General features: G+C 35.3%; 3 protein-coding genes across 4 annotated transcripts; 2 read left to right on the forward strand and 1 right to left on the reverse strand.

Moving 5' to 3' along the window:
* Window positions 1–1373: 1373 nt before the first annotated feature.
* On the reverse strand, window positions 1374–3490 carry LOC113732475 (serine/threonine-protein kinase OXI1-like). Its single transcript, XM_027258254.2, has 2 exons — window positions 2761–3490; window positions 1374–2581 (listed from the first exon to the last, which is right to left on the reverse strand). The coding sequence occupies exons 1-2, from the start codon at window positions 3171–3173 to the stop codon at window positions 1672–1674; spliced, it is 1323 nt and encodes a 440-aa protein (XP_027114055.2). The 5' UTR covers window positions 3174–3490; the 3' UTR covers window positions 1374–1671.
* Window positions 3491–11221: 7731 nt separating this feature from the next.
* LOC113732496 (adenylylsulfatase HINT3-like) lies at window positions 11222–14899 on the forward strand. Its single transcript, XM_027258295.2, has 7 exons — window positions 11222–11691; window positions 12514–12569; window positions 13318–13375; window positions 13532–13598; window positions 14346–14401; window positions 14502–14555; window positions 14636–14899. The coding sequence occupies exons 1-7, from the start codon at window positions 11482–11484 to the stop codon at window positions 14765–14767; spliced, it is 633 nt and encodes a 210-aa protein (XP_027114096.1). The 5' UTR covers window positions 11222–11481; the 3' UTR covers window positions 14768–14899.
* A 426-nt stretch (window positions 14900–15325) lies between these two features.
* Window positions 15326–23458, forward strand: LOC113732487 (E3 ubiquitin-protein ligase CHIP-like). 2 transcript variants are annotated; one of them, XM_027258279.2, is made up of 9 exons: window positions 15326–15464; window positions 18395–18570; window positions 18692–18759; window positions 18877–18940; window positions 20316–20387; window positions 22388–22521; window positions 22647–22800; window positions 22903–23013; window positions 23135–23458. In XM_027258279.2, exons 1-9 carry the CDS (start codon window positions 15443–15445, stop codon window positions 23258–23260), a joined length of 927 nt encoding a protein of 308 aa, XP_027114080.1. In that variant the 5' UTR covers window positions 15326–15442; the 3' UTR covers window positions 23261–23458. The 2 variants fall into 2 exon arrangements, with proteins under 2 accessions (XP_027114080.1, XP_027114073.1); XM_027258272.2 differs by lacking the exon at window positions 15326–15464 and adding an exon at window positions 17947–18116.
* The last annotated feature ends 1906 nt before the right edge of the window (window positions 23459–25364 follow it).

Genomic DNA, 25364 nt, shown 5'->3' on the forward strand with positions numbered 1-25364 from the left:
GCATACAATATGAGTTACTAGGCATTTGTAATTATTACCTCTTCAATATATCAAAGATGGCAATTGACCAAAAACAAAAAAAAAAAAACTCGCGGGCCACAAGGAACGAATTAACTCCTCCATCACGTTAGTGTGTTTGTTTGGATAGCCATTATTTGCCTCCAAATGATTTGCTTCCCATCACATTAATTTTCAACACAATTGTTTATCTTTCGAATCATCTTTTTATCTCACATACATCATATCATAAAAAATATTATAATAATTATTTTAAATAATCTCCGATCCAAACAGACAATTTTTCCGGTAAGCAGATGAGAAGATACACAAGTTATCCGGAAGCATTTCGCACTCATATGGGCTTCTAATCACACCCATGTTAAGGTTGTCAGACGACTCCCCATTCAAAACTAGCTGCGGGAATCGGGAGACCATGCTGTCTTGGCCATCACGCAAATTCCAAGCCTTGCGTAGCCACTGCCAGGTTATTGGTTATGTTCTTTGTCTTTGACTGCATGTATTGGCAAGGCCATTGTTTGACTAGTCCAAAAATGGTGACTGCCATTGTTTGCCGTAGGTGGAAGAGAACTTTTGTCGTCAGCTTTAACATCAAATCTCAACTCCCAAGTGACAAATTATGCTTTGACCAACTTTACTTGCAAAGCGCGCTGCATTGCTTTCTAATTAATACACTGCTATATACCAGTGCTTTATCTCACAAGCCATGTCCTTTTCAGATGATTGTTGTGGTTACAGAGTAATTCTCAACAACGTGACTAACTTAGTTGTTCTTGAGGCCAATTCATTATTGATATCAGCATCATGCCTGGCCAAGAGAGAATTATAGGACCCAAAACGACAACAGCATTAAAACCGTTAAAAGTAAAGATAAGCTAAGTGTGGCTGAGGCTAAGCAAACGTGACGGTGTTGCCAAGAAAGAAGAGATAGTTATGTGATTTTGTTTGTTGGGCATATGCCACATTTATTAGGCAGTTAACAGTTGTAAAGACCGCTAATTTTGCTGGCAACACGGCCTTGGCAGTGCCACGAGAAGGTCTCATTTATCGGTGCTGCGGCTGCTAACGCTAGGGATGGCGCTCGCAGCTAATTAATAATAATAAGCCTGGCTATGCATTTCACATGTTGTAGACGGATGCAAAGGATGCCACATGTCTATATCCTTGGCGAGGAAAGGGGGTTTGATTCAATCCAACTTTCATTGAGCGTTGAGATATATCATGGACTAGGAAAAAGCAAACCTGTGAGAAACAGATACTACTGGACCACACGGTGCCATGCAAATTTTGGTTTCCAGTCTGTGTGAATCCGAGTCGGGTAAATTTGTCAAATTTCTAAAGCAAGAATCAGGACAGATGTCAACAACGGACCAATAATGTAGCATACAATCTAATAACATGGCCGCTTGAAAACTGCAAATGGATCTTTGACTATTTGCCATCACGGACGATGGAGCTAATCAACTCGAAATCTATTAAGAACTAATCTTCTCCATGTGGCATGGTTGAATAATCCTAGTATCCTTCGTAGATAAATCAGAGATTTGGATTTGATTACATGTTAGGGCTTCATAAGGGGATGGATGGTTATATGGGTCATACGCGCTCATCGATCCAATTAATCAAATGAAGAAAAAAAAAATACGATATGAACTAAAAAATAAAAAAATTCGCGCTTTGAGCGGGAGGATGATTCAACCCTTCAACCCACACTCCTTTGTTTTTATCATCTAAAATATTCTTCTTGTTTTCCGAATTTTCCTTGTTGCCGACTTTTTCATCACCATCGATCCCTGCGCTGAACACCTGCTGCACAAATGACTCCACGTCAATGTCCTTATTCCCCTGTTGGGTATCCTCGGCCGCTGGAATAAAAGGCGGCCGTTGGATTTCCAAAATATGGGCCCAATCAACATCTTTAAAGAAATCATGCCCCTTGACTCCCTCCACGGAGATCCTTCTTTTTGGTTCCTTTTCAAGCAGCTTCTTGATCAAGTCCCTCAAGGGCGTGGGCTCCCCCACCAGCTCCGGATCTTTCGCTAGAATCCGATAGAAAGTCTCCTTCCGGTTGGACCCCTTAAACGGCGTCGTCCCGTAGAGCATCTCATGCAACATGACGCCCAAGCACCACCAATCCACCGCGAAATCGTGGCCTTTCCCGATTAAAATCTCGGGAGCCACGTATTCCTCCGTCCCCACGAATGAGTTGGACTTTTCTACGGAATCCGATTCCTGTCTCCCGGACTCGCTGCTGAATTCAACCGGATGCACCGAGTCGGACTCAGTTATCCCGGATTTGCAGAAGCTTAAGAACTCTGGAAATCTCTGCCTGTTTTTCTTCCTATTCCTATGCTTGTTCTTGATCGACAAGGAACTAGGCGACGAGTCACCGAGTTGACGAGTCTCGGGAGATTTGGCGGAGAGCTTTGCGGAGAGATCGAAATCCACTAGCATTAGGTGACCGTTCTCCTGGATCATCACATTTTCCGGCTTTAAATCTCTATACACAATTCCCAATCCGTGTAAATACTCCAAAGCTAGCACTATCTCAGCAGCGTAAAATCTGTAGTTTTTTATTAAAAAAAAAAAAAAATTTCCCGCAACAATTAAAATTGAGTTTCTACATAAAGGCACTATTCTATCTGTATGCCTGCCTATATATACGTACATACATGTGTCATGTGTGTGCGCGCACATGCAAATTTAATTTGGTTAAAAAATTGATCAAGAGGAATGAATTACCTGATGATGTCGTCGGAGAACATTTTCTCGGTTTGTTTTCTGCGGAGGGAATTAAGATCGCGGCCGGGACAGTAATCGATGGCGTAACCGATGATCTTGTCAGTGGATAAGACGCCGCGGAGTTTAGGCAGGAGAGGATGGTTTAAGGAGGCTAAAATATCCCGCTCGAGGCAAATTCTTCTGTATTCTTCGTCGGCCGGGCGGCGATCAGTAGAAGCAGCATCAGTCTTGTGATTTTTCTCGATAGAAGCTCTGGAGATTGCTTTGAGAGCAAGAGATTCTCTGTTTTCTGATCGAACCAAAAACACGACGCCTTTAGCACCACGGCCAAGGGCGGAGATGACCTTGAGACTTTTCAGGTCCAGAGAAGCTACGGGATGATTTGGGAGGTCATTGTTGTGTCCGTCGCTCATGGCGGACGTACGCTGCCTGAGCGGAAGAATTGATATTCTCCCACTTTCTGTAAAACCTCTGTGAATTTGAAGAGGAGCGATATATGATTAGAATAGTAGACCGCTGTAATGCGTTGCAGTCCTTGGCCGGGACGGGACTCGATCGGCGGCCGAGGGGGTGGCTTTTTCTGTCTGTTGAATTATATATTATTGGTTACAGTCTACACACACTTTTTATGGTGTTGGAACTTGGAAATGGCTTATGACTTTGCACTCAGTGGGAGCATATGCTATGCTGTTTCCCATTTTCCTTGCTGAGGAAGGATGCGGACTCTGGACTCTGGACATCATTAATAATAATAATAATAAGAAGAATACGAGTGGTGAAGTATATGCTTGCGTCATTTTGCAAAATTAACAAAAATAAATTCAACATCTTTGAACAAAAGGGGGAAGAAGAAGAATGTTTTTATCTATAACCTCTTACGTGATTGTATGTGTCACTCAGAGCTATGAGTGCAAATTTATGCTTTATCCGGGGAAAACTAAAAAAATTAAAAATTCATTCTCATGGGAGGGAAAAAAAAAATGCTTGACCACTCTAAACTTTGTGTAGTTGCAGAATGGTCCTTGAGGTTCTGATTAAATGTATTAACCTAGCACCAGCCGTATCATTGAATCTAGCTGGATAGTAAATTATTCGAAATATCATTTGAAATAATTAATGTAAAACTTTTTATGATGTAATGTATGTGAACTAAAATGATGATTAAAAAGATAAAAATATGCTTTGAAAATTGTGGGTCCGTTTGGATTCCTTATTTTTGCTTCTATTTTTGAAAAACTGTTTTTCATATTTTAAATGCTACAGTAAATGTGTATTTCCAAAACAATTTCAAAAACATCATATCCAAACATTATATCAAAAACAAATCCATATGTATATTTCAATTTGTATATTTCAATTATGTATATTATATATATATATAGATATATTATATTAATACAATTGAAAATTATATATTTATATATTATATAAATATTTATATACATTAATATTATACATAATATTGTATATTATGCATAATACAATATATTTAATCTGTAATATTGTATACATAAAAGTATAAATATTCATACATAATATATTATGTACATTATATTATAATATATACATTATTAATGTATAATATTATTATGTACATTATTGTGCATAAGAATGTATAATAATGTTATGTATAATATATAATATACATAATATGTAATAATGTATAAATGTATATTATGTATAATACATTATATTATGTGTATTATATTATATATATATATACAATATTATGTATATTATACAAATTGAAAATTATATATTATACATTTATATATTATATAAATATTTATATAACGAAATATACAATACATATTACAAATTGAAATATTATATAAACACCATATTTATAAATTATAATATTTATAATTAATATTAATGTATATTATATATATTAAATGTTTATATATTATATATTCATTTATTTATACATATGATAAATATTTTATTTTATTTAAAAATATTTTTATATATTTTTATAAATTTTATAAATTATATATAATATAATATATATTATATATTATATATATTATACATTTATATAAATGTACATTTATACATAATATATATTAATGTATATTTATAATATACATAAATGTACATTTATACATAATATATATATTTATGAATATTTATAATATACATTTATATTATGTACTACATATAATATAATATATCTATAATACATTTATACATTTATATTAATATACATAATATTAATTTTACACTTATACATAATATTAATCCATTTATACATTTATATTAATTATATTAACACATTTATACATAATATTAATATATATTTATAATATATTAATTTATACATTTACATAATATTCATTTATAATTTATACATTTATAATAATATACACTTATACATTTATATTATGTATTATATATAATATAATATATTTTTATATGTTTATTCAAATATATTTATTTATAAATGTATTATAAATGCATAAATGTATATTTATATAAAAATATAAATATTATAACTTATACATTTATACATTTATATAATATTCATTTATAATTTATACATTTATAATAATATAAATTTATACATTTATAAATATATTTATATTATGTATTATATATAATATAATACATTTACATATTTTTATATTTTTATATAAATATATTTACTTATAAATATTTATAAATGTATTATAAATGCATGAATGTATATAAATATAAAAATTATAAATTATAAAAATACTCAAAAATATGTTTTAAAAATACTTCTAAAAATAATCTAAAAAACATCTACAGTAAAAGTTTTTCATTATAGTTTTTGAAAAACAACCCCAAAAATAACTAATCCAAACGGACTTGTATTTAAAAACGAAATGCTACAGTGCTGTTTTTTAAAAACAACCCCAAAAACAGCTAATCCAAACGAAGTCTGTATTTGTGATGCAAGCAAATAATTTGAAATCAAATAATGAATTCCGTCGGATAAACGGGGTGAATTTGGATCCAATTTGATATGCCGGGTCCAAAATAATGAATTTCTGTCCGACCCGATCCGTTGACAGGCCTACCCACACACACGCACCTGAAAAATTTTTTTTTTTTGCATTCTATCAACTATGACAATTTCCAAACCAAAATCAGAATTTATTGCTTTAAACTTTTTGTGTGATATGCAAAATGCTCTTGATTGTATTAACAAGACACCCATCTTTTATTCACAATTACTCTTATTATACTCAATCGTGATATGATAATTGACAAGGAGAAAAAGCTAATGAATTTTTTATATCTTACTTGTTACTTGAAATGAAAATATTAAATATCAACTTGTTATCCAAAAGTCCCCTTGTCAGCGGAACCTGTCGCGGTTGGGTTTGTAAGTAGGACAACATGGCAGTTTGGGTTGCTATCTAACACCTCTTTTTTTTAAAAAAAAAAAAAAAAAAAATCTAATGAAGAGGACATGAGATTTAAGAAACTGGGAGATAAAGGAATGTTTAGCTAACACTTCAATTAAAAACTCATGGTGTATAAATTCTACATGAATAAAAGTTTATAGTCCAAGGTCCAAATAATGCAAAAATTGACACGGATGCAAAATGAGATGGACGACGCTTTGTTTATTAAAAATAATAAAAAAAGAAGCTAACACATGGGAGAAGTCCACAATAGTGTTCTTGCAGTTCTTTGACTTTTGTTAAAGCTTTTATGAAACTAAAGCATTGGAAAATCAGTTGGGCACAGAGCCTCTTCCTCCTCCTCCACGCAATCTTGAAAATTCAGGAACTGAATCATTTCACTACTTTTTGACCAAAAAACAAAAGTCATTCCTCTACGTTGTATAGTATAGGTGATAATATGCGGAGGCTGTATCCTCTCAATTGCTGCCACTCTATGTTTTCAGAACCGGACCGGATAGCGACTCGGCCGAGGTCAGGGGTCAGGGGTCAATGGGTTCGACCGGGGGTCGATAGGGGTCGAACCGGATGACGTCATAAATAAAAATTATTTTAAAATTAAAATGTTATATATATAATATCTAATAATATATTGATATTAATAAAGGCATATTCATATATATTTGATGTTTCAAATATATTTAACAAGAAAATACAAAGAAATTAGAACAATCAAGTAGCAATTTATATTATTTAATAAATATTAACAAGTTTAGAATTAAAATTATGAATTTAATTGAAAAATAACATCAAATTTTAGGACAATATTTATAAAGTATCAAATATTTGAGGTATATCAATAAGTTTTAACAATTTAGGGGGTCAAAACATAATATTAAAAAGTTTGAATTTTTTTTTTAAAAAAATACTGTTGAACCGGAAAAACCGGTTTTTTCCCGGTCAAACCCGGTCAAACCCGGTTTTTGACCGGCTTTGACCGGGTTTTAAATTTCCGGTTTTCTAATGTGACTCGGACCGGCTACCTGGCCGGTTCCCGGTTCAACCGGTTCGACCGGCCGGTCCGGTCCGAGTTTGAAAACAGAGCTGCCACTGGCCAGTTGGCTGGACGTCAGGGATTCTACCATTTTCTCCCTCAAAAAATTGTCACAATATATGACTGATTTTAATTGATCATCTCTTGTTACCTCTTTCTTCAAGATTAGACTATATTAGATTATAGAACATCTACTGTTATCGAGAAAAAAAAAAAAAAAAAGTATCCTCTCAATTGCTGAAGCGGTGTAAGGTTTAGATCCAACAACAACGAAACGCATTCGGTCAAATTTTACCTGCTCATTTAGACAAACTCAATAATTATGGCTTCCAAGGTGGCAAAAAGTCCCCGAGACTCAATTGGCTTTCATACCCAAATTTAATCCAGACGGGATTAATATGTAAAACATGGGATTGAACCTAACGGAAATTACACCCAATAATATCCATCTAAAATATGAGTCCAATTGGGACTTAGTTAGGACTCCCACGGATGTTTTTTTCTCCCAAAATCTAAAAATATTATTGATTTTTCTAAAAGCCAAAAACCATCAAACAATTTTGAGACATTTGATCAGCAAAGTTTGTTATGTCCAAATTGAACTTCAGAAAGTATGTTTACATTTAAATCTCATGAAATTTAGTGCTCGATAACTGAATTTTGAAAAAAAAAAAAAGATCAATTGACGTAGATTTTACTGCATGGTTTTTTCCACAATGCAAAAAATCAGAATTGATCGACTTCATCCTGACATAGGCCGTACAAATATGTATAGGATCGTATATTGGAGAAAACATGGGCAACATTCCCCGTTTGGATTGCATTTTCTATCATTTTTCATGAAAAAATTACTGTAGCGATTTAATGTATGTAAGGAAAAAAAATAATAGGAAAATGTGTTTACGAAAAACGACATAATTTTTCGACGCAAAATAACAATCCAAACAAGGCCGTCATAGGAAGTAAAAATTGCGGGTAGGTACAAAAATGAATCATTTCAGCAGAATCCATGACTTTGATGGTGAAATGTATTACAAAACTAAACAAACTAACTAAATGATAATTTAAAAAAAAGGTAATATTGAGACATTTGGGTAGGGAAAAAGAGAGTTAAAAAAAATAAAATAGAATTTAAGGGGTATTTGGACTGTATTAAAATGAGTCTAACTGGTTTTAGTCCCGTCCATATTGATCCCACGTCTAATATGATACTGCATAGGTCTGGTTCATACTTTGTAGTTCGAATCTAAGTTTTGTCCAAATCCCGCCCATGTCCTCTACTAAAGTCTAACATCCCAAGGGTTAGCATAACAGAAGTACAACTGTTACCTTGAAGACTAATTTAGTGGTGGTTACTTTACGCTATGAATTAGCATCTGGTTGTATTCAATTGTGTAAAACTCAAGCAACTGAGGCACAAGGAGTGGTAAAGTATATGCTTGCGTCATTTTACAAATTTAACAAAAATAAATTCAAGATCTTTGAACAAAGGAGGAAGAAAAATGTTTTTTCAGGTATAACCTGTAACGTTTTTTTTTTTTTAATTTTTTTTGGGGGGGGGGATAGAGTCATAAGTGCATGCATATGCTTTATCCGAGGAAAACTCAAAAAGTCAAAAAAAAGGGGAAAAAAAACCCATTCTCTTAGGGGGGGGGGGGGGGGGGGAACTTGACCGCTCTAAACTTTGCATAGTTGCAGAATGGCCCTAAACTTCTGATTAAAAGTGTGTTTATCTAGCATCAATCGTATCATTGTATTGTCAAAATGGGGAAACGATTGAAATCCTTTTCCTGCTTTGGATTGATGATTTTCACCATTCAACCAACCAACCTTGCATTTAAATGTGGAATTGTATGGGCTTGTATAATCATTCCAGGTCAATGGACTACCCTCCCGTTTGGATTGCATTTTCTTAGATTTTTTGTAAAAAAATTATTGTAGCGATTTGGTGTATGTGAGAAAAAAAGGTAATAGAGAAATGTGATCACGAAAAATGACGCAATTTTTTAAGGAAAAATGGCTGTCCAAACGGGGTAGTTTTTGCCCTTTCTGCAGAAAAACAAAGATGGACACTACTAAAATCTGTGCTAGTTAAATTTTGACCGCAAAAACTCAAAATTCTTATTAAAAGTTTACTGAAAATAGGGGCGGTGGTCATTTCAAAATTTTACGGTGAGCCCACTTTTTTTTATTTTTTGCCTTGTTATCCTATGCCCAAAGGCTGCAAAATAAGAAACGCCAAAATATGTTACAAGATTTGTAAAAATAATTAGAGCAATGCAATCGGTTTTGTATACCAAAACCGAAGCCTTTCAAAACAGAGAATGATAAATGGAAAATAACATGTTTCGTCCATCACATTTTGGGGAGAAAAAAACTATTTTTTTGGCCTCTCATTTTTAAAATAAACAAATTATTTAGTGTCTCACATTCTAAAAATGAAACAAATTAGTTCCAAAATGATAATTTGATACGAGTCTTAGGGATAAAATTGAAACATCACTTTACTGGTTGTTTTGGGTTGCAACTTTTTAATTTTTTTCAATTTATTCAACACTTTTTTAAGATGTTGTACATGTGAAGTAAAAAAATGATTAAAAAAATATGTAAAAAGAATATTCACAAAAAAACGTTAAATTTTTACCTAATAAAGAGCAATCAATTATCTGGAATTTTGGTGTTTGGTGGGCCGGGCCAAGAAGGAGCTGTGCCAACCACCTAACTTCTAGGGGAGCTCTATGGGCTCATCCTGGTACACCTCTCGATCCTCATTTGACCCACTGGATTCGACTTTTTGGTTCCTCTCCTTCTCCTCCCCCTCTCTCTCGCCTCAAGGAGTAGGTGAGGTTGTATTTTCTTTCACTGACACAGGCATTTGGGGCTCTTTTTTTTTTTTTTTGATAGAGTATTATTTGAAATAATTACTATAGTACTTTTTGTGATGTGATGTGATGTATGTGAGATAAAAAAATAATTAAAAAATATAAAAAATAAGTTAAGAAATGTATTTACGATGCAAGCGAAATATTTGTGCTATCCAAACAGCTCTCACCGAAAAAGGTTCATATGTTCGACAATTTGGGCTGATATCTGCATTTTATTCTGTCTTTATGGAGCAAAAGCTAATAACTGAAAAGAGCCAGCAAAATGAGTCTTGCGACATTTTTGAAAAGCTACTGGTAACAACAACCGTCGAGGCAATGCACTCAGTATTTTACAATTTCCACCTGAAATGGAAATTGATATATTATTACTCGACTTAACCCTATCTATGGTTGTTGGTGTATTTGTACTGATTTACCTCAAAGTTGGATACCATTTTCTAATTTAATTCTTAATCAAGTGCTGCGTATGAATTAGATCACTGTTTATTTGTTCTTCTCGTATTGCGTCTCAATATTTTGCATACCTATTAGAATTCTCTGTGAATTACAATCTAATATCACCTTTTTGTTTTTTTTTACTATAAATTTTGAGATCATTTTGACAAAAAAATCGAACTTGCCAGCTAAGCAAAAATGTGATAATACTTAATATACATATACATATGTATGTATATATATACACACACACACATACGTATCTCTTTTATATGGTCCAATTAGCCAAGTTTAATAAACAAAAAGAGGGCCAAAGGAAAAAAAAAAAAACTTGTAAGCTAGTTGCTAAACTCAAGTTAAAATGATCAGCATAAATTACTGCCATGTTAATAAAAGTATAAAATATCTATCCAAAAGAAAATAAATGTATAAATAAAAGCCTTAAAAATATATTAATTTATTATACCAACATTGTGCTATGATTTGTATATGTATACATATATATTTTTTATTTTTTTGTTTGGTGCCCCCGGGGGGGGGGGGGGGGCGCCGTGGGAGCGTATAACAACCAATAGGTACGGTTACATGGTACTGGCTACTGGACATCGTCTATCAAATCTGTAAGCAAACAATCGGTGGTGTTCATCAGCGCCACATACATCTCTGTTTGGATAAAGCAGAACCTACCACTAAAAAGTGATTACAATAATAAATTAGCGCCAACCACCGACAATTTATTCCTCTCGAAGGTATCTATCTCCACTCCACCTCTGCCTCAAAGCTCATTTTAGCTCATTCAACAACAAATCAGTTTTCCTTATCCTTTGTCTGTTTCTGTTTTTGGGTTCCTTCTGGCGTCAAAAATTACACCTACTGCTGTTATGTTGATAATAAGCTCGCTCTCAACCAGCGGCTTTCTCTAGCATCCCTTTTGGACTCTACTTGCACCAGTATTATAGGAGTAGATGCATTGATGATGTCGGAGGAGGGGGCGCCTGCACGACGACGTCTTGCCATTCTTTCTTCCCATATTCGCCCAATTCCTCCCCAAACTCAACCCCACCCCCAATGCTCTTCTGCCGTCTTCCCTTCGAATTGTGCTTCTGAGACTGGGCAAAGCCAAGAAGAAGCTGCTGATTGCGTCTTTTGCAAGATTGTTCGAGGCCAAGCTCCGGCTTTGAAGGTTTTTTTTTTCTTTTTTTTTTGTTTTGCTTTCTCTTTATCAGGCTGTTTGTTGTAGCTTTTTAATTGATTCTGCCATCAATTTCTTGGGATTTATAAAGGCTTACTCCGGTATATTAGTTTTTTTTTTCTTTCGAAAAAAAGCAATTCGGGTTTAATTATATCCTAAAAAAGCTCGATTACTATATGATTTCTGATTATGTTTCTTGCTGGTATGTTAACTTTTAATGTTTTTGTACTATTGGGACTAACCCAATTATTGTTTCAAAGCTCATGTCCCATCTCTGGAACTTGAAATCTGAAGGAAGTTACACTTGAAACCTCAGTAACGGCCACTGCATTGTTCAAGCTTGATTTGAATGTTTTAAGAAGCTTGACGTTTGTATTTGAGCTTGGTTTCGTGTCCTGGATCCCGAGCTCAAACGATCGTTTATCAGGCCAAACTTGGTCGCTTTGAATGATTAGCTTCAATTTTTCTATATGCAAGTAAATAAATCTTTTGCTTTTCGAGTTGTGCTCAAACCATGTTTGACAACTCAACTTGTTCAGGCTTTGTGGTTTGATGAATTGACGAACCACTGCAGAACAAGCTTTAATATAGCACATGCAAGTAGTCGACATCTCTAGTACTTTAAGCCACTTTGCAAACTCTACCGTTTGTACTTGGTGACTATGCTATTATCCCTGCTATTTTATTTAATGAGAGTAGAGGTGGTTGTTTCGCCTAATATTAATATTTTCTGCCAAAGTAGCATAAAGCTAGAACCTTTTCCCCTTCTGATGTTGGTACTTTGATACTTTCTCGGGCTTGATTTCACTACAGGTCTATGAAGATGATGTATGTCTCTGCATTTTGGACTCAAATCCTCTGAGCCATGGGTAAGGAAGGTATCATGGGTAAGGTGGTCTTGTTCTTTTCATGTCTAAGAGTTTAAAGTGTCTCCGTACATTTTCTCTGGACAAAATGCGGTGACGTCGGCAAAATAAGATGATAAAGAAGTGCTTTATCCAATTGCTTAAAATATTTCATCCATGTTTTTGAAGTTTGGCAAACAGATCTCATGTTAGTCTATGCATTGAGAGCTTATTTTGCATAAATCATAGAGGATTGTTGACTTCATACTTCTCTATGGAGTAATTATTTGAAATTGTTACCCCCCTCTGATGCCTGAATTTGCCAACTCAAGCTATGAATTACTCCTCTTTTTCTGTGACAACATTTACTCTTCTCCACTTGTCATCAGAGTATCAATCGTTCTCCTTTACCTAGGTTTGATTTATGCATACTCTAGACACAAAGAAGTGATGCAGGATTTAGGCAAAATTGGGGGTGGTGGACTAATAGCCAGAGACGAACCAATGTGTCTTATCTGTTTCAGAGAACTTCATACTCGGCGCTTTATTATGCATTTATTTTGTGAATCAAGAAACACTCAAAGGCAATCTTAGTAGTCTCAGATAATAGGATGCGTTTAAATTGATTTGGTCTACATGTAAAAACTGCAACCTAATCAAATTTTTTGACAACCATTAATGTGCAGAATGGTGTGCTTTTATGTTATTGTTTTGCTTGTTAGATGAAATATGGTTTTGACATTTTATGAATCCTTGGAATGTGTTTTCTCAGGCACTCACTTATTATCCCAAAACGCCATTTTTCTTCTTTGGAGGCAACTCCTCCAGAAGTAAGTGCCTCTTGTCAAATGCTATACTTTGTCTCTTTATCCTAATAGAAAATAGTAGAAAATTTCATAATCTTAACGGGTGTTGAGTCCTTTTCATTACAGGGTATAATTGGATCGTGCAACTAGTTACACTGATCGAATGACCATATTGTGCAGGTTGTAGGCGCTATGTGTTCTAAAGTACCTTTCATTAGCAAAGCTGTAAAGAAGGCCACTGGTTGTGGTATGTATTTCTTGTCTACATCATTTTTTGTTATCAGCAGGTAGGGGTGGTTCTGACAGGGGTTGAGTTCATCTAGTCCCCTTGCTTGTTTGGTTGCATTGGAAGGCCTTGCCTTCTGATGATTAAGTATGATTTGTCTGTCTGTGCTACCTTTTTGATAGACTATTTTTACCTCTTGTTCCCCATATATAAGCATCTTTTTGCAAGTGGAGTTTGGGATTGGGGTTGACAGAACCTACTGTGGATAACTTAAAGGAGTTGTTGACTCCCAAAGTTCGTACTTCGTAGGCTTCCTGTAAGTTAGAGAAGTGACAACTTTAGGGATTTGTTGAGAATGATGCAAGACAAACCTTTAACAAAAAAAAAAAAAAAGAGGATGAGTTCTGCTTCACTTGACACAAGTTACTGCTGCTGTTTTTGATTCAAGCAGATGGTGGATTTGGATGTCTTTTAGCAATAAAATAACCATCATGATATACTATTAAATTTTGAACATTTAAAGTATATGATGATTGCCAAAGTTTTGCCTGCGTTGCTTCGGTAATTCGATAGCGAGGACAATGTTTGAAGTGTTGCAGTCGCTGGTGTCCCCAGAGCATAGCTAATTCTGTTGTCTTCCCGAGGAATCTAATAATGTCTTTTTAGATGTACTACTTTATCTGTAATGGGCTAGTGAAATTGTTATATATTTTTATTGCTGTCCACCATCATCTTAGAAGGTTTATTGATGGAGAGTTCATACTGTAGATTCATTTAATCTGTTAGTTAACAACGGCGCTGCAGCTGGCCAAGTCATATTTCATGTAAGTTTCTGGGACTTTGTTTGAACTGGATGTATGGCTTGTTTGACTGGAATGGGGGTATTGAACTGATGGATGAAACACTTTGTGGTTGCGTTTTCAGACTCACATTCACATAATTCCTCGCAAGGCAAGTGACTGCTTATGGGCTTCTGAGGTACGTCCTTTCCGCCTTGTGCTTTTCTGTTACCTTGAGCTGACTGGAAAATGATCGGTGAATATGGCCGATCATGTCAGAGTTTGAGAAGGCGGAAATTGAAGTTAGATCAGGAAGCTTTGCGACTGGCACGTAGCATCCGCGATAGATTACAGTTTGTGGAGAGTTTTGATGAAAGCAAGGGACAAGGGTCCAGTCTCCTGGGGAGCTAGAAGGAGAATTGATTGTCTGGTTTGTTGTAGTAGTAGTATATTTGATAGCGCAGATGTCTTCTTTCATCAGTTTTGCGCTGTGGTGCCGAAGTACATTACGGTCAATTTACAGCTTCATCTTGTTTGCAGGAACTGCTCTACTCTCTCTCTCTCTCTCCCTGTTCTTTTCAAGTGGATCAATCATGCTAGATACTTAATAATAAAAACTTACACATCAGCCCCGAAAATTTAACGGTCAAGTTCAACGCTGCATGTCGAGATACAGATTTGTTTGGATTGCAGGAAAATTTTTATGTTTTTGATAAATATAATATTTTTCAGAATCGATGATGCGGAAACATACCTTTACGAAAATAGCAATCCAAATGGTCTTTAAATAAATAAATCTTGCGAGAGCAGCACGCGGAACGGAAGGAGGAAAGAAGTCGCCCTGGCATTTATGTCAGAATTTGCATTGCACTGAAAGTTCTCCAGCCGCTTTTCTAAGCAAAATGAAAACCTATTCGCTCTATAAAGGGAAGGCATGCGGATATGATTCTTTTATCCATACGCTCCCGGACCCTATTTTTCCTAGTTAAGAAGTTGTATCATCAAGGCCTTGTAAATTTATTCTGGGAAGCCCCTCCAAAACCATCGTCATATCATCATCCTGGAGGAGGATAAACCTTGAAGAAGATGGCCAAAAACATATTGGGAGGTAACACGCATTTTCTAAATTCTAATCTCTCTCTCTCTCTCTTAGTTTTTAATTATGTGTATATTTAAATTTTTTCCAGCAATTCATTTTTTTTCCCCTTGATTTCGTATAAATCCTTTCGTTTTTTGAGAACTAACCAGAAAATGAAAACGAAAACGAGGCCTGAAAAGAAGATTCGCTCTTTAGTTTTTTCCCCAGTCACATCCAAACGAGGCCTGCACTGGTCAACTAGAGATCTTTAGTCCACTCTCCTCTCCGGTTACTGAGAAATTACCCATTCTCTTCCGCGAACTAGAGAACCCGAACTAACATTTGAGGCAAATTCTAGAACCATCCAATCAAAACCCGGGTCTGACGTAACCGCCTCCACGACTGCCCATAGAAATGTCTGAAGGCAGTTTTGAGCCCCATCCACTCTTTTATTTATTTATTTATTTTTTTTTTGGACTCTTCGCTCTTTATTTTGATGTGTTGATGTATACATTTTTCAAAGTTCAAATGCACGAGATTTAAGTAAAAATATTAAAGTTTAAAGTAGCACTATGCTTTGTTCGAATATTTTATTTTTTTAAATAATATTTTATTTGTATTATAAATATATTTTTATATTTTAAATTATTTTTTTATTTGACATATATCATATTATAAAATATATTATAATAATTATTTTAAATAATATTCTATCTAAACAAAATTATGAACACAGTCCTTGTTATGGCTAATTCCTTAAAATATACGTATAAAAAAAAATTATCCGTCAAGTGCACGTCTGACTGAGGGGCTTTCTTATTCTATACGGGCCGTGCTGACTCAGCACGGCCGAATTACAAAAAAATCTATCCGGTCAACATCTAGTTTAGGCTGAGCATTTGTGTCAGCGGACGTGCTGACTGGGCACGTCCGCACCTGACACAAATATCAGGTGCGGACGTGCCCAGTCAGCACGTCCGCTGACACAAAGGTCTATCGGATAACATTAAAAAAAAAAAAAGTTTTAGGCTTTAGGATTTTTAGAGTTAGGGTACTTTAATTTTCAAATTAACCTGATTAAACTAAATTTTAACCGTAATCCTAAATATACTTCATTTCATTAATATTTAAAATAAATACATTAACCTAACCTCATGATTCATGTCCCTAGATGCCTTTTCCACATGTATTATTATTAAATCATTATTAAATGCATAATAGTTGTTAATTAACGAACGATTCATGTATTCTAATAAACAGGAATTAATTATTATAATCACTTTGTGATTGTGATTGGCATACATAATAATACAACCAATTCGGATAATTATTTTTTCGAGACAACGTTTTTGCATCTATATTTTTATTATATTTTAACTACATTTTTAACTATATTTTGGATAATTATTTTAACTATATTTTTACCTTGCACGCAACATATATGATATCTTACAAAAGTCCTACTACGTACATGAATTATTCATCTACATCAATATCAATCCAAAAATTTTTTTATTAATATTTGCAGATTACTTCATTTTTTTATGCAATCCAAAAAATTCTTATGTTTAGTTAATTAATATATTTTATGCATGTAAAAAGCAATAATTTTAATTAGTTATTTCTAGTATTTCTATATGAATTATATTACATAGTAATTCGCCAAAAATTATACGATTAAACAATAAGTCGTAGTCGACAACACTATTTCACTATATACACTAGTTAACTCTTTTTTAACACTTCAATATTGTAAAATTATAAATAAATTATCACACTTTACATTAACTATTAATTAATAAACTATAACAACAACACACAATGCAGAAAACAAGTTTAATTAATGTCATTTGATGACAGTATAATATAACATGTAAATACATAAATAATTAACATAATATAAATAATTAACATAATTATTTAACATGTTTAATTAACATAATATAAATAACTAATATAATTACTTAACATGTTTAATTAACATAATATAAATAATGTAATTAATAAATGCTGTAATAATAATTTAAATTACTAACCTGTATGAATCCGAAGCCAAACTGAAGGAACGAATGCAAGCAGAGGAGGAGCTGCTATGATATACATGAGACAGAGAAAGCGAGAGATTGAGGGACGTGCTGACAGGTTTGTGTCAGGTGCGGACGTGCCCAGTCAGCACGTCCGCTGACACAAATGCTCAGTTCAAATTGGATGTTGACCGGATAGATTTTTTGTGATTCGTCAGCACGGCCCGTATAGAATAAGAAAGCCCTCAGTCAAACGTGCATTTGACGGATAATTTTTTTTTATACATATATTTTAAGGAATTAGCCCCTTGTTATCTCGTATTTTAATCAAAGTTCTCAATAGATAAAAGCTTATTGTATTGCTAGTACTCGATTTATTTAAATTATGAAATTATTCTAAATAATATTTCATTTGAATCATAAATATATTTTTTAATTTTATATTTTCAATCAATTTTTTATCTCACGTCCCATCGCATCACATCACGATACATCCAAGGGCACGGTACTGTAGTAGTTTTCATGGGGCCGGTTCGGTGGAAAACCAGTAGTGATAGAGGATTTGCAGCAGTAAACGGGAAGGGGGTCTGTATTCCTCTGTCTCTTTCGTTCTATTCCACATACATGTCCTCTTCCAGTCCCATCCTCCCTAAGTCAGGTAGCTGAAATTTGGAAGCATCGTGAAACTTCGCGAGATTAGTAAAATTTCAACACTCTTCGGTTCTAATAAAATTTTTGGTTTCATTTCCTCCCCCTTCCAAATATTTACTTCCTAATTTTTGCCCCAACTCTTCCGTCCCAAACGTACAACACAATTTTTTTGGGCGTCGCGAGCGAACAGGCATCACAGACGCTTGTACCCAGCAAAGAATTTCGAGATTTTGCTGTTAAAGAAATTAATTTTGAGATAGATAAAAGATAAATTTTCGATTACAGGTTTGCACAGAATTTTCAAAAAAGAGGGTAAAATGTCTCCCACGGTGGCTGCCGCCGCGGCCGCGGCCGCTATGGATGCCGCAGCGGTGGCCAAACAAGCGGAACAGCTCCGGCAAGAAGGCAACTTTTGCTTCAAGAAAGATCGATTTGGTGCTGCCATCGATGCTTATACTGAGGTAAACCCACCTTTCTGTATTCCACGCGCATGAATTTACACTTATACAAATGTATACATAACCCCGGCACTGCCCTTTCTTTTATTTTTCATTTTCCCCCTTCTTTTGGATGGTTATTTAGGCGATTGCATTGTGCCCTAATGTGGGCATATATTGGACAAATCGTGCCTTGTGTCATCGGAGGCGCAAGTATGTACTTCCCCTATTAGTAGTGTTTGGGATTCCTAGTTCATTTTGTCGTTTCAATTTGTGGTGGTTATGAGGATGATGATGTGGTTACTGGTGATTTGACATATGAATTTGTAGTGATTGGAAAAGGGTGGAGGAAGATTGTAAAAGAGCTATTCAGATCGATCACCATTCTGTCAAGGTCTGTGGACTAGTTTTTTTCAGTAAAGATATGATTTTGTCGCCAACCTTTGTTATACCATTTTTGTTTTGCATTCTTTTGGAATTCATGCTTGTTACGTGTTGACGCTGCAAGTTTTCCGACATCTTTTATCGAGAGTAGAAAAATCATGCTGCTTGTGTCTTTGCCAAATGTTTGTGATTAATTAGCTCGGTGTTTGTTAGGAACATCGCAGGGATTTGTACTGTTTAACGTGTGACTTTCATCAGCATCTTGGCATTTAGGATTTTAAGGGCTTTTATTCTGTCGCGGACTGTGACGTTATTGATTTGAGTCAATCTGTTCATATCTACCCTAAAGTGATCTCAACATTTAATATGATGTCGGTTCCCCAATTTGTCAAAATAGATTGCCAATATGTACAGACTCTTTCTTAATGACTGTAAAAGAAATCTTCTACCGGGCAAATACATGCAAGTTCACCAGGCATTTGTTAGATGCCCTAAAAGTTGATTTATCCTCATGCAGTTAAGAGTGGATAGGAAAGCTGTCATATGCAGTAGTTTCTTCGTTAATTATGTTGCTATGATTGTGCTGTTGTGAAGAGGTGCCAGCAACCAAAAGGCTTGGATTAAAGAGTTTCTTAAAAAGCTGACTCATGTTGTCATCAATTTTCATGTCACTACTGTTACTATATCTGGAATCCTGCTCATGAGATTTTTTTTTTCTCGACAAATTTGTTCTGTTAAAGATATTTGATTGTCAATTTGCGTGTCTTTTTGATAATTTGTTGTTTGGTGTTGTACATGGTGTTATGTTTTGAGCCACCTGTGGCACTATCAGTGATCTTCTGAGGTATGGGCACCTTGGGTAGTATTTTTGTATTTTGAGTAAAGGGTCACTAATTCAAAAAGCAGTCACAGTAGTCTCTTTGCTTAAAGGCACAAGCGGTACAAAGCTTTTCGATAAGCAGGCTGCAATTTGTCAAGTCGCGTTTACTATTTTCATTTTATGCTTTTATTTAACTCAGTATAGAGTTGATCAGCTACTCAATCAGGGACCTATGTACTGCTCAAATTTGGTTTCTAGTGGTATGTTTGACAGCTGGGCTTTCTTTTTTTATTTTTTTTAGGGGGGGGGTGATGAAGTAGTTGTGATGACAATATAACCTTGTGTTAAGAATTTTGTGGCTTATTGTTCTTTTTGAGATACTTGTCTTCTAGTCGCTGAATAGCTGCTTTTTCTGGGAACATTTATGTTGCTTCCAAAGATAGCATATTTGTAAAATCCACATCCTATGTAGAAATTCATTGCACGAATTGAAATGTTAGTATTCCAATGTCTTTGAAGTTCTCATATACAGCTATCTAACAGGGAATGCTTTCTGGCTTTATAGGCCCATTACATGCTAGGTCTTGCTTTGCTGCAAAGAGAAGAGTATGCTGAAGGGGTCAAGGAACTAGAAAAGGTATTTGTTTCTTTGGGTCATACACATAAGTTTGTTACTCCTTAGCACGTATTTTATTATTGTTTATTGTTCTGTACATAAATCTACTTGTCTAATGCGTCTTCAGCAGTGTGGCATTTGTTGGGTATGTATATCCATATCTAGCAAACAGAACTTTTTTGCAACTGTGCTTTTTAGATTTTCTGGATAGGATGAGGGGTTCTTCTGCTTCTGTTTCTTCTTCATCATTCCATTTTTTCCCCTTTTTCCTTTTGGGTGTGTGTGGGGTCGGGCAAGGTTGGTTTGGGGGTGGAAGGCTGGTTATATCATTTATTGAGTTATAGGAGACTAATTTTTTGTTAAACAGAATGGGTTGCTTTCACTTGATTGAAGTTTTAAAGATGATTTGCTCAACTGAGGCATTGTTAGAAGTCTTACATCTTTCGTGGTATGCATCCCTTGGCTTGTCCTCTTGTTGGCTGTTCATTGCTTGTGCTATATATCTGACAGCTTGTATATTACCCTGCCAAGGCAGTGAAAAAAAAACCTCCCTGTCTTCTTCCCCACTTCTTTCTTACTCAAACCACAATGGAAACAGAATGCTTATGTCTTAAATATTGCTTTCTTCCTTTGAGAGATGAAGTCATTATAAATGATAGTTCAACACAGTATCGATAAAAAATTACCTTCAGTCTTGCTCTTAATCATTTTTTTCTTAACCTTCTTTTCTCAAAACATTAAAATTTTTTTTCCATTGTTTTGGGGCTTCATTTTATTCTCTCTCACCTTTGAGGACATCTGGTGTAACTAGGAACGTTATACGCCATTAATCTAGAATTGTATAATCTTTTTAGACCTTAAATAGTTTTTCTTGGTCTTCAACTCGATCTCGATTCCTGATACTCTAATGGTGCTTTGTAGTTCCAAGTCACACCTAGTTGCCAACTTCTTTTTCTATTGTCCAGTATTTGATGTTAATAAGTAGACTATAATTTGGTCAACCTGTGGCCAATGGACGTTAATGGTTTTACTTTTCACTTCTTTCTTCTTTTCCTTTGTCTTTGACTAAGCCTTTTGACTAAAGGGGAAAGGTTGGGGGGAGTTGCAATACTTAGTCAAACATGCATGGTGCATAATGTATTGGCTAATGAAGTCTGGGATGAGTTGAAATTATGTTTTATGACTTATATATTGTTGACTTTGTGAAGCTATAAGAATGGCAAGACCAACTGCTATTTTTTAGAATTGAATTTGTGTTTCTTATTTTGGTATATGAGAAGCTTAAAGTATGCTTTGGTAAAATGTCATTTTCTTGTGCTCCAGAAATGCTCTTCACACTGTTTTTGTTACCTACCTACGCCATCTTTAACTATTCACATCATACCTCGAAGCACACTCATTAAGTGTGCCACTTGTGATGCATTAGTTTGTGAAGCCCTTCATTGAGTAGTTTCCATTGGCCATTTGTGTAGTAGAATTGGGCTTCAACATCAAAGTTTCTTAAATACCATTTGCCTTCCTGCACTCTTGAAGTTGGTGAACCCAGGATCATTATGTTCATTGGCTAGTCTACCCTGGCTACTAGGCAGCTGCATGATCTGCCTAGGTTTAGTTGGCAATATTTCAATCTTGTATAATGAGTGGCACCCTTGGATACTTCCAAGCTGTAATCCAGATGATGATATGTGAAAATGTACAAAAGTGCATAGATAATGAGAAATTCCAAGATAGGATATCTCCAGCTACTGATCTGCGAACTTATGCTGGCAGCACAGAATTGTTCTTTTAATTCTTGATCTTTTCCTTATGTTATAGACATACAAACCATCTTCTTTGAGGGGTATCTGAATATATGCATATTGAGATGTATATGTTGATACTAGAAAACTAGAAAACTTGTATTTAGTGTGGCATTTAACTGGCATCTTAAGTTGTTCTATTCTATGCATGCTGACTTAAAGCTTCTGAAAGGAAATTGACTCTGAAAGTGCGTAGTAAGTCCCAACTGAATTACTTTTTAGGCGTTGGATTTCGGAAGGGGTGCTAACCCGAAAGGTTACATGGTAGAGGAAATCTGGCTGGAGCTTGCAAAAGCAAAATACTTGGAGTGGGAGCATGAATCCACCAATCGTTCTTGGGAACTTCAAAGTTTGAAGTAAGTGATCTTTTGTGATTTTGTTTGTTATTGTTATGATTGGCGTTGATAGTGTTCTATTATTTAATTGGTTCATTTGCGGGTAAAGTTTTCATTTTCATTATCTGCTGTTTATTGTGTCTCAGAGAAACTTGTGAAGAAGCTCTCAAGGAGAAAAATTTACTGGATTCTTCTAATGCCAATGGTTATTTTGATGGAGATACAAAGTCCAATACCGAGCAACTGGAAGCATTAAGTAGGGTTTTCTACAAAGCTGCAGAAGATGATATACCAACCGAGGTAATTATTTCTTACAATCCATTTCTTTGTGGACTACTACTACTACTCCTGTTCTTCATTGGTCACATTCGACTTCTGTTCTGTTAACACTTGAGGATTCAGGTGCCAGATTATCTTTGTTGTAAAATTACGCTTGACATTTTTCGTGATCCTGTCATCGCTCCTAGTGGATTTACATATGAGCGGGCTGTGATCCTTAACCATTTGGAAAAGGTAAAAATCATCTCTCTCTTAATCCTCGTGTCAATTGTTCAAAGCTATTTTTACGTGCCAATTGTTCAGGCTATACTTTGGTTTTATACAAAATAAATCCTCATTTACTGTAATGAGCTAGGTGGGTAAGTTTGATCCAATTACACGCGAACCACTGTTTAAATCCCAGCTGGTGCCGAATTTGGCCATAAAAGAAGCAGTAGGAGCATTTCTGGACCAGCACGGTTGGGCTTACAGGATGGACTAAACGTTGTGCAGTCTGAATTCGGTTGTAATTCTTGTTTGTTGTGCAAAAATGCTAATTGCGTCTCAGAACCCAAGAAAACATTCCCTGTGTACTGTAAAAGTGTAAACCGTAAAGCATGGAATGTAGCTTGATGCAACCCGATTGTATAGTACCGAAAGATCACTATAATTTAATGTCGTTCCATTGGTCTGCTCCAAATTGTACAGGTGATCAGAGCGATGCATGTACAGTGTTGTGTTGCGAATGTCGAGTTTCATGGTGGAAAAATTCAATACTCTGGAGACTGAAAGGCTTTTTTTTTTTTAAATTAAAAAATAAAAAGACATGATCATGCTAGCGTTTCTCGACTGTTTAGTTCAAGATATGGTAGGCTCCTATCCCAGTTTTCCCAGTTGTATTATTAAGAATGTACGAGCAATTGACACTACATCGAATTGCCCACCAGAAGAGTTGAATTGATATATCAGCTGAAGCCCCCTTTGGTGCGGCATTTCATGGTAGGATTAGAAATAGAGATGTCTTTCTCTCTTTGGTGCATTTATCATTTCATGGTTGATGCTGGCTGGAGTGTCTGTGATCAAACCAATTATGCAAGACTCGTGTTCCCTCTACATGGGCAGAAAAGTGAAGATATAAAGCTAAATTTGCCCGGGATGTGTTGCGTTTTGAGTTAACATAAGGTCCGCCATTACACATGGTAGACCCTCATTTTCAACAGGATGGGGTTAGGGTGCTAAGAAAATGTCGATGATTGTCTACGTTGTTGACAGATAGATGCCCATGGAGTGGGGCCGGGTACTAAAATGCACTGCACTTCTGCTCATTATAAGCCAATAATAATAATTTGGAGGCTCAACATGGTGCATGCACGCACGGTCTTGAGAATAAAAAATAATTCTCCGTGTTTTACAGTAAACAGGGAAAATTTTGGAAAAAGAAGGTTCATCATTTCGTTTCGAGGGTGATAGTTTTGAGAAATTCACGAATGGAGTGTGCTTACCGTTCACGAATTAGAAGACCTAACAAGATTATTGAATAATACTAGTAGTATATGATGCATTTTGATGGATGAAATAGGAGTGTATCGGAACGTGCACCATTATATCGATATCTGTAAACCTATATATACGTATGAAAAAAATGTATGTACACATGGGATACGAAACCTAAGTGCAATCTTAGCCAGTGGCTAGTGGATATAGCAGCACTTTTCTGGCGGAAGAAGAAGCAAATGAAACAAATCAACAACTTGAAAAAGGAAATTCTCATGACCAGTGAGCTTGGCTCAGTGGCCACCAATGGCTGAAGGCAGGCGTTCAGCTCTCACCTGCAGCGAACAAAATTCAAGGATGGTGTTAAAACACCCCTTGGATCTAATAAGATCTATATACCTGGCTTATTATATACCTGCTAACCCCTGACACAAGTTTTTTTAGGCTCTCCCTTTCCTGCAGTTTAGAATAAAATAGATTATATAATTGTTATCGTTTTCGGGGAAAAAAAAAAAAGACAAGGAAATTCTCGTAACCAACATACAAGCAATTTTTTTTTTTTTTAAAAATCACATTGCTTTGTGGCCATCACATCGTGATCGTCTTACCCCGCTCGTTGCAATTTTTTCTTGTTCGGAATGAATTATTTAATGAAGTCATTATGGTATTGATACCTTGGAAAGAGGAGGGGGGATATCATATCACACATTAATATTAGAGTATGTTTGTAGCGAAGCAAGGCTACCAGTAATATTCACCCACCACGGCTACCACTGGTCAATAATTATACCTTTTAACATGTTGGAAATTCCATGCACGCACAAGGTGGTAAAAAAAATGCCAAAAGACTGCTACGTCTACTGCTACCGGTGGCGGGACATGAAGGTCCTGAGATTCCAAGAATCTGATACTTTTGTAATCCGCACGAGAAGCATGCATGCATGCATATATATATATATATATATATCACAATTCAGAGGTATCTTCACTACTTCCTTCCAGCGCCCCCACCCCACCGCACCGCGCTAAACCACCGGGAAGGTAACTCAGGCATTGGAGGGAAAGGAAAGGATAAGAAGAATAATGATACAGTAAATTTGTTGGATTAATGG

Source organism: Coffea arabica, chromosome 1c (genome assembly GCF_036785885.1).
Source record: "Coffea arabica cultivar ET-39 chromosome 1c, Coffea Arabica ET-39 HiFi, whole genome shotgun sequence".
In the NCBI taxonomy this organism is placed as follows: Eukaryota; Viridiplantae; Streptophyta; class Magnoliopsida; order Gentianales; family Rubiaceae; genus Coffea; species Coffea arabica.

Excerpts from the sequence above, each read along its gene's own strand:
- LOC113732475 (XM_027258254.2), bottom strand. The coding sequence starts at position 3,173 with ATGAGCGACGGACACAACAATGACCTCCCAAATCATCCCGTAGCTTCT. Across the intron at positions 2,582-2,760 it reads TTCTCCGACGACATCATCAG|ATTTTACGCTGCTGAGATAG; the intron begins GTAATTCATTCC and ends AAAAAACTACAG.
- LOC113732496 (XM_027258295.2), top strand. The coding sequence starts at position 11,482 with ATGATGTCGGAGGAGGGGGCGCCTGCACGACGACGTCTTGCCATTCTT. Across the intron at positions 11,692-12,513 it reads GCCAAGCTCCGGCTTTGAAG|GTCTATGAAGATGATGTATG; the intron begins GTTTTTTTTTTC and ends ATTTCACTACAG. Across the intron at positions 14,556-14,635 it reads ACTGCTTATGGGCTTCTGAG|AGTTTGAGAAGGCGGAAATT; the intron begins GTACGTCCTTTC and ends CGATCATGTCAG.
- LOC113732487 (XM_027258272.2), top strand. The coding sequence starts at position 17,981 with ATGGGGCCGGTTCGGTGGAAAACCAGTAGTGATAGAGGATTTGCAGCA. Across the intron at positions 18,941-20,315 it reads TCGATCACCATTCTGTCAAG|GCCCATTACATGCTAGGTCT; the intron begins GTCTGTGGACTA and ends CTGGCTTTATAG. Across the intron at positions 20,388-22,387 it reads GGGTCAAGGAACTAGAAAAG|GCGTTGGATTTCGGAAGGGG; the intron begins GTATTTGTTTCT and ends ATTACTTTTTAG.